Here is a 9,729-nt window from a genome sequence, read left to right on the forward strand (position 1 = left end):
TTCATTCATAGATAAAACAAGAGAGTAAGTAAGGGAAAGATGGACAAACAGAAAGGCAGGCTAATTCTGGTTCTAGAGAGAGAATGGAACTAGTCAGCTGAAATCTACAAAATTGGAATAATAGCATTGTAAGTGATGTGGCTCCCATTATTATTAGCATTCTCTCCTGGTCTGGGGACAGGAGTCTATCCCTGAGAATCACCTGTCACTTCTCATTCTTAGTGCCTATCTGTGATCCTATTCTCTCTCTCTCTCTCTATCTCTCTCTCTCTCTCTCTCTCTCTCTCTCTCTCTCTTTCTCTCTCTCTCATCTTACTGTCTTTCTCTTTCTTTTTGTGCTGGTTCCTCATCTGAGAATACCCACCCCTTCTTCTCTTTGCCTTTGGAAAATCTCTCTTCCAAGGACCAATCTTAATCTCATGTCACCTGTAATGGGTTCCCTGACAATGCCTGACCAAGAAAAAATTCCAGAATATATATTTTTTGTCATATGTATAACTTATTATCAGGCACAATTTTTTCTTTTTTTTTCTGTGAGACTGTAAGCATTTCAAGCATGGGGCAATGTCTCATGAATCTTCTATCCCCTTTTAATGTATGCAATGGTTCATGGCATATACTGGTCATTCGGTTTTTTTAAATCCCTGTCACCAACATTTGCAGAAAACAGCTTACAGACTGTTTTCTAAATGGTATGTCCTGGGTTGATTAATTCCAGATGAATATGTAGTCAGGCCGTGACAAAGTTAAACACAGTGAGGTGGGGCTGTATGCATTCCACTGTGGACACCTGAACTACGTTTCCTGAATACTACGATATGTCTGTTCAGATAGTGCCAAAGAGTTTCATTTGGAGGGAGTGTTTGGAAAATCCATAGCATCATGCCCACAGGTACTTCTTATTTCAGAACTCAGCCATGCTCATGTATTCCTAGTAAGAAGGCCTAAGAGATATTGTGGTCCTTGCTTTTTTCCCCAGGTAGGACTATAGCCAAACCACCAATTAGCCTGACTTCTACCCAAAGCTGTAATATCTTGAGGTCTAGCTTGTTAACCAAGACCTTTGGGTCTAAATGCATGGTTTTCATTTCAATAGAAGAAATTGTCTCTAGCAAAGGATGGGCTGAGTACAGCCCTTTCTTCATCAAAGGGGAAGTCTATTTGTTCTCCATCTCTCACCATCCAAAGGAAGAAGTGGAGAAGCTTCTGAAATTTAGAAGAAAAGAGTTAAACATGGGCCTAGAGTTTAGGTTGTACACACTCCTCATAAAATAACTTTAAGAATAAATTATAAAATAAATCTTTAAATACATAAAATCTTGAGATACAGAGTCTTTTGAAGCTTAAAAAAAGAACTAAACCAAACTAAACCTTAAGGGACAACTGATGACAGCATGAAGATACCTTGCATCCTATTCCAGCAAAGCAACTATAATGGTTGAAAGTTATGTTTTAAAAATAAAACTTTTAAAATAGTTATAAATTGTCCTAAGGGTATACAGCAAATTAAATAACTTTTATTCAAGAAAATCTACTAAATCTCAGTCACAACAGCAAGAGTCTGTGACCCTGGAATCGTAACTGGTTCCCTCCCTGAACCTTTCCAGCTCAGAGTGGTGGCAGTTTCACTCCAGGAAGGCGCAACCAGAAAGAAGGAGCTTCTAATTCCCCTTGCTCCAAGCCAGGGGCTGGTATCTTCCTGGGAGTCTGCCAACACTTTTTACATCACCTCGAGCTCTGTGTCGCAGAGGCTAAATTCCAGGGGAGGATAGCCAAGAAGTTGGGGGCTTCCTTCTTCCACCCAGATCCCACTTATGAGACATACCGTGACTCTACCTCAGGTGTAGCAGGCCTAGAATACTGGGACCCTGAACACCTGTGCCCCAGCCAACGTGTAGGGTAGAGGGTTCACGGTGGAAGAGGCAGTCTGAGAAGGTTAGAGGTTGCCACTCAGTACCGTGCCCTGTTCATGAAACGGGGATGTCACTCCAAGGAAAGCAGAAACCGTTCTCATCCCCAGCTTCAGAGCAGTGACTCAGAGATGTTGATCAGGCAAAGAGACTGAAAGAACAGAAAACTCTGAAGTTCTCACCAAAGGAACCAATTTTATTCAGAGCAGAGTTTGGGGAAGTTCAAGCCTAAAGACACCCTGGAAAATAAAGGCGATTTTGTTGGTAAAGCAATTAAGAAGAGGCTGCTGATCCATGAAAGCAATATGTTAAGCTGGAGGACAGCTAGTTCACCACAGAAAATCAGGGCAAGTGGGGCTAAGTAGAGCCCTCCTGGTTCAGAACAAACCTCAAAGACTGGCCTCTAAAACTACTCCTGCAAAGGGGCCTGGATCTATCTGCATCAGATTATGGAACAATTTATGTCCCAGAATATGAAAAACAACAGAGCATGAGCCAGCCATCAGGGGAACCTGACTGTCAGGTGTGATACCAGCAGGGGCGGACAGCTTAACAGAGAAATCATCAGAAAAAGAGACAACCCCGAAAGGCTCTGGTAAAACTATCCAGGGTGACCATGTGCACCCCCAAGGCTGGGCCCTCTGAGGCTGGGCCCTCTGAGGCTGGGCCCTCTGAGGCCCTCTGACATCCCAGGCTTCACACTTCAGGGGAAATAGAGCACACGAGAATAGTCCCTCCAAATCACTCAACAAACAAACAAGCAAACAACAACCCAGGGAGAGAGGAGGGGAAAGGATCACTATTCCTTGTTGCTATAATACATTATCCGAAATGACAATTTTTCAACAAAAAACATACAAGACATGTAAATAAGCAAGAAAGAATGACTCATACACAGGAAAATAAGCGACAGAAACATCCTTTGAGAGGGCACAGAAATTGAACTTAAGATTTCAAAGCAGCCATTATAGCTATATTTAAAGAATTAAAGGAAGCCATGCTTAAGAAGTAAAGGAAGGTGTTATAACATCTTATCAAATACAGACTGTCAATAAAAAGATAGAAATTATTTTTTAAAAAACCTAGATGAAAATTCTAGAGTTGCAAAACACAATATATGAAATGAAAAATTTACTACAGGGGCTCAACAGTATATTTGAACTGGCAGAAGAGAGAATCAGAAAACTTGTGACAGCTCAATAGACACTATGCAATCTGAAGAATGAAGAGAAAAAAATGGTGTAAAGTGAACAGAGCCTCAGAAAATTGTAGGATACCTGTAAGCTCACCAACATATGTTTAATGTGAGTACCAAAAGGAAGAGAGAGAGAGAGACAGAGAGAGAGAGAAACAGAAAAAATAGTCAAAAATAATGGCTGAAAATTTCCCAAATTTGATGAAACAATAACAAACATTCAAAAATAACAAACTCAAAAGCAGGATAAATACAAAGAAATCCACATCCAGACACAGCCTAGTAAAAGTGCTGAAAAAAATGGATGAAGAGAAACTCTTGAAAACAGCAAGAGAGAAATGACCCATCACTGACAAGGGACCCTAATAATAACAGCTGATTTTTTTCATTCAACAAAACCAAACCAAACAAAAAACAAGGCCAGAAGACATGGGAATGGCATTTTCAAAATGCCGAAAAGCCAAAAAAAAAAAAAAAAAAAAAAAAGGACGCACATAAAGATCAATGGAAGATAATTGAGAGTTCAGAAATAAACCCATGAATGTGTGGTCAATTGACTTTTGGCAAGGTGTCAAGGTATTTCATTGAGAAAACAGTAGTTGTTCCAACCAATAGTATTAGGGCAACGGAATGTCCACGTCTAAAAAGCATAACATTAAAAAAATTACTCAAATGCATCAAGACCCTAAGTGAGAGGTCAGAGCTATTAATATAAAACTCTTAGAAGAAAATATACAAGAAAAGCTCCATGACCTTAAGGGAAGCCCAGTCTCTGCTTTCAGGGAACTCTAGTCTGAGATAGATATAAGGTACCTATCCTTAGGAAGCATCCCGTCTTAGGGGCGAGAGAGGCCCCCTGACCTGGGAGTACACCTGGGCTCAACTGGAACAGGCCACTTCTGGGGGATGTAGGATCCGTTTGGCCAAGAATTCCTATTTAGATAGAATGGTGGTACGTTGGCCAGCAATCCTCTCCGTATTTGTTAGTATGGTGTAGTGCTTGAGCTCCCTCTTATTACTGAAACCAAAGGACACGTATCCCTCTTCTAGCTTCCTGGAGTTAGCTCCTTGGACAATCTCTCACAGGATTCTGAATCTTGCGGGACTTACTAAAGACACAGGGACATCTAGAGGTCATAATAATGGCAGCAGGCGCGAGGTGAGAACTGCCCAATTCCTGTGATGTGTTCCTACTCTCTGGTCCACCAGACACCTGAGTTTTTCCATGAATTAAAATATTAATGCAAAATATTAGCCATTATCCAGTTCACATTAAGATCATCAAGGCATAATAACTCAAAGAAGATTAATGATTAAATCTCATGTGACATTTGTCATTGAAAAATTTTGATGAAAAAAATCAAACTTCTTTAGAAAGTAAGGAGATGAAATATATGAACCTGAAAAGGTGGACTTGGGACTCAGAAAGAGAAAAGGGAGGCATTCCTGACTTTTTTTTTTTAATGTTTCTGATTCTTTTCTTATGGATTTAATGTTTTGATGTCTTTACCACACGCTATATGAATGTTTCTAGTTAGAATTAACTAAGATTTGTGGTCTGTTCGCAGAAAGTTCATGTACACGTCTCTAAACACATTTTTTTACTGAAGGAGAAAAGAAATCTGGGGGGAGTTGAGCAGTATCACAAAGCAAAAGAGGGGGAGACCCATGAAGGATGGGGTACACATCTGTCTCCCTGTCTCGGCCCGGGTCTGGGTTGGACCTAAAGAAAGCCCAAGTCCAAAGCACTGTGTTACAAGGCACAGGAGGTGGCAGAGACATACGGAAGTCACCTGAGAATCGGTGTCAGAGAAGGAGGCAAAGCCATGCTTCTCTCCCACCCTCCACGTCCGGCCACACGGCGAGCACAGACTTTATTGCCAAGCTATCCAGGCAGTGGGAGAATGGACGCTGGTGGCAAGAGTATTGGGACACAAGCAGGCAAGGAAGAGTCTACAACAGGACTAGTGAGCACATTCTTGGTTTTATTATTTTGTTCGAGATTGCAGGCAGCAAGAAGATTAGCTGGGGAGTGAGTCAGAGCCCGTGGTTTTGAAATCCCAGGACAGATGATAAAACTGATGGAAAAGGTCAGCAGACAGATTTTTGGGAGAAGATTCAGGCTTCTGCATCCCAGGGCAGAGGAACTCGCTAGGCCAGAGATTGGAATCTTCGCTGGGACATCTTAGCCACGCAGATGAGCCCAGCTACCGCAGGAAGAAGAGGAAGGATTTGGCTATTTGCTGTCCCCACGTCTGCTCTTCTTGCTCAGGGTCCATTTCAGCAGCATGAGCCTCCAGAGGCCTGACCACTGCCCCCTCCGCAGCAGCTGGAGCTCCCTCCACCACAGCAGCTGGAGCTCCCGCCACCACAGCAGCTGGAGCCCCCTGAGGGCTGGCAGCAGTCAGAGCTCCGGTGTCTGTTGCGGTGGGACCTGTGGCGCCTGTGGTGGCTCAGGCAGCAGCCCCCATGCCCAGAGCTGCAGCAGCTCCCATGCCCCGAGCTGCAGCAGCCGCCACCCCCAGAGCTGCAGCAGCCCCCAGAGCTGACACTGCAGCAGGACGAGACTGGAGGGCATTTTGGGGGACACTTTGGGGGGCATTTTGGGGCAGGGCACTTGGGAGGACACATGGGAGGACACTTGGGAGGGGGCTGGCACTGCTGCTGGCTCTGCTGGCAGGACATGTCGGCAGGAGGGCGGGCGTTCAGGAGCTGAGGGAGGGTCAGACAGCAAGTCAGCGCCCCACCACAGTCATTTCACTTATTGCTTTTTTTTTTTAACTATCATTTCTTTCCCCTACATTTTTAAAGCCCCTTCAAGATAAGTCATAGAGACATTTTTCTCTAAAATAGTTTGTCAAGTGCTTTCACACTCTGTTATCTGAACCTAGAAGCTTTTCCTGAAACAGACATGGATAATCCTTAAACAAAGCAACACACAGAGAGCACCTATATTATTTTCGCTGGAGAAGTGAGGCAAGCTGGGAAGTGAACCTGAGTTTTCTGGTCTAGAGAACCCAGGCCGAGTTATACACTCTCTGCCACACACAGCCTCCTCCATCTTCCACCTGGGTGCCATGAACTTCCACTTGTCACGCTTCCACTTCGGGGCTTGTGATACAGAGGCTCAAGCACCACTCCTGACCAACCTAATGACCCTCGGGGAGGTAAGGCCCGTGGGTCTCTGTGGTTATCAAGCCCCAAACATGCTTCCTCTGGTCCCACTGCTTGAGAATCACTGTGACCCCCGTAGAGGCTTTGGGGAAGGGACATAGTTGATTTCTCCAAGGTATACTCTTCCTTCTGAAAGGAAGACTTGGCTTCACTTGCCTAAAATCCGAGAAACTCAGAAAGATGCAGGACTAATTTTCTTTAGGGCACAGAGTGCAGACACGAGGCCATCCTGGTTCTTTCAATCTTGCCTGCCTCACAATTAATTCTCCTCCATCAGGATTTCTAGACCTTCTTTCCCTCCCCAGCTCTCCAGCCCCACTGCAGTCCCCGTGCCCTCCCCACCTGCCCTCCTGCCCTAGCCTGAACTCCCTCCGTGGAAAGCCCTGCCCTGTCCCCAGTGGACACTTACCGGGTACAAAGCAGCACAGGGTCTGTCACCACTTCAGGAGGGAGTGGATGGAGGACCTGTGTCCCGAGGCCCTTTTATATGGTCCTGGGCTCTGCCCCAGCCTGTGAGACAGGGCCTGGGCACGAGGGCACCGCCTCCTGCCACCCACATGGTCCTGTGACAGGTGATGACTGGCAGCTGCTCCCTGCCTCCCTCCACGGGCTCAGGGCTCCCGCCTCTATCTAGGAATGGGGCTGCTGAAAATGGGGTGAGGGTTGAATGCCTACCGTCACTTGCCACCATATCATTCTTAGCAGGTTCTGCCTTTCAGCTCTCTTTCTTGAGTCTTGGTCCCCCGCACCTTCCCCTTCTTCCTCTTGCAATGTTAACCCTTAGCGCCAGTCCTCCAGATTTAAACAAAGGAACACAGATGCCTCCAAGGTTTTTGCATGTGTTCCAGTCCCTTGGCTGTTGGGAGCGAGTGTGTCTGTGTTTGTGTCTACGTGTGTGTGTGTGCATTTGGTGGGTAGATTTCCCTCTTACCATCCACTCGAGCTTGGCCAAACTACTTGGAAGTGAGGTTTGTGGCTCTGAAGCCAGACACCCTGGGCAGAAAACCGAGCTCTGATACTATTTATACAGGTGAGGACAACTTGCTGATCTTCTCTGCCTCCGTTTTCTCATCTGTGAAAAGGTGGTTTTAATCACCTCCACTCCATGGCGTTGTTAGGAGTGTTCAATACGATCGCATATGTAAAGCTCATAGAAATTTGCCTTGCGCATTTTATGCACACCAGGAGCTATGATCACCAGCCTTTTCCTTAGTCACCTTCTAGATGCCTGATGTGGCAATCAGTAGATTTTTTTGTCCTGCACGCAGCCAGCATTTACATAGGACTTCAGAGTTCACACATAGTTTTTCCCTGTGACTGAGGCCATCAGCATAAGACCTGGGGTATGCAGGCGTACACGGTTAGGACACGTCACCCTGCAGTGATCTGGCCCCCCGTGGCCTGAGCATGACTCTTGTCTTTCTGCTCAGGCTGACACAAAAGGTTTCGTTCTAAGGGAGTGGTTAGGATATCAATTCCTTGGCTCACATAGGTAAGTCTTACTCAGCAGCAGAGAGCTGATTCTTAAGGCTCCTGGCCTGAGCCTTCTCTATCGATGGTGTACCCAAACCATCACTTAGATCTGGGTGGTAAGTGGGTAGCACATTTGAAACCTCAAAGGATTGGTCTTGCCTTGACTTTGGGATGTCAATGACTGGAGTTCAATTCGATAAGAAAATTTTTATTCAGCGAATGATTGGCTTTCCAGGTCGTCTGTTATCAGGGACGGGGAGTAAACACGGCTGAAATCTAGAGTAGAAATGCAAGGCAAATCAAAAGTAAAGCAGTATGTCCCACTCGGGAAAGATGCAGCGATAGCTGTGATCATTTCTTTGTTTCAGTTTATTTTGACTCTGTCTGTCTGTAATCTAGTTACTGTTTAATACATGTTTGAAAGTGCTCCGTTCTTCTAGAATCATGCTGAGCTCATACTAAGAACTCTTTTACTTTCATGCTCCCAAAGCAGTACCAAATACGTTCATGGGTTATGTTCCCCCCTTTTTAAAAAATTAAATTTATTGGGGGTGACATTGGTTAGTGAAATTATATAGGTTTCAAGTGTACATTTCTGTAATACATCATCTATCCGAGTATATTGCATTGTGTGTTCACCACCCAGAGTCAGTTCTCCTTCCATCACCATATATGTGACACCTTTTCCCTTCTCCTACCTCCCCCTTTCCCCCTTACCCTCTCCTAACCACTGAACTGTTGTTTGTGTCTATGAGTTTTGGCTTGTTCACTTGTCTTGTTTGTTTGTTGCTTTCAGCTTTCTATCTCACATATGACTGAAATCATATGGTTCTTGACTTTTTCTGTCTGACTTATTTCACTTAGCATGATACTCTCAGGATCCATCTGCATTGTTGCAAATAAAGCATGTGTGAAAATGTTTTTAAAAATGGCACGATTTATAGAACACAAACTGGAAATAAAATCAATACCCCACTGCAGGTGAATGCGTAAATGAAAACGTGAGTGTTCTCACGTCGGAATACCACACAATAGTGAAATACATAACATGAATTTAAATAGATTGAACTATATCTGCAGAGATAAATGTAGCAGACATGGGGTATGTTTTTACTTTAGAAAGTTTAAAGTATGTTCTAATCAATGCCTAAATAAAGTATCCATAAAATATAGTTAAATACAAATAAATTCTTTTTAAGTATAAATGAAAGTTATACTTTTCAGTTTAATTATAAATAAACTATAAGTTAAGAATAAATAACTACTGTAAAGTATGTAAAACACACAGGAAGGAAAGAAGGAAATATAGAATAGTGAATATATTGGGATAGAAGAGATATGTAAAGGGGAGGTTCAATTATATTGATAATGTATTATTTCTTAATTGAAGTGGAGGATATAGGCATGGATGTTCATTATATTGCTATTCTTAATATGTATCTGTATAAAATATTTTATTTTAAAATTAAACACAGATGAAATTTTATACATATAAATATAATAAAGGTATGGGTTCACATTTCACATAATGCTCACATGTTTCCAAAATGTTTCTTTTCATTTTGTTTCTCCTCTTCTTGTCTCGCAAAACATTTTATTTTATATGTATGTATTCATGCCTGTTTTTCTTTAGAATTTTTTCAATTGTTCTTATACTATTTTTTTCTATCCTGAGATAAACATTTGGCTATAAGCCCTTCTTTCTTTATTATTTAATTTTCCCCAAATAGATAACTATTTAATCCCATGAAACTCATCTTGGCATAAGATATTAAATTAGGGTTTACATTTTCTTTTCAATGAACCAAATTCCCTAATTTTAGATATTGAACGACCATCTTCCCCCCCTTCATGATTGACACCTGGTTTAAACATTTTAAATCCTTATATAAATTCTACTATATTATGTTATGTGATTTACACCAGTCTCAAAGCCTGGGCTTTAATCGTGTGAAAATTATAGGCTGAAAGACAAAT

General features: G+C 42.9%; 1 protein-coding gene across 1 annotated transcript; it reads right to left on the bottom strand.

The window, feature by feature from the left end:
- Window positions 1–5,385: 5,385 nt before the first annotated feature.
- On the bottom strand, window positions 5,386–5,790 carry LOC308487391 (uncharacterized protein; the record flags this gene model as incomplete). Its single annotated transcript, XM_081025518.1, has 1 exon — window positions 5,386–5,790. The coding sequence occupies one exon, from the start codon at window positions 5,788–5,790 to the stop codon at window positions 5,386–5,388; it is 405 nt and encodes a 134-aa protein (XP_080881644.1).
- Between the last annotated feature and the right edge of the window lie 3,939 nt (window positions 5,791–9,729).

The sequence above is a fragment of the Rhinolophus hipposideros genome (genome assembly GCF_964194185.1).
Source record: "Rhinolophus hipposideros genome assembly, chromosome: 19".
Lineage (NCBI taxonomy): Eukaryota > Metazoa > Chordata > Mammalia > Chiroptera > Rhinolophidae > Rhinolophus > Rhinolophus hipposideros.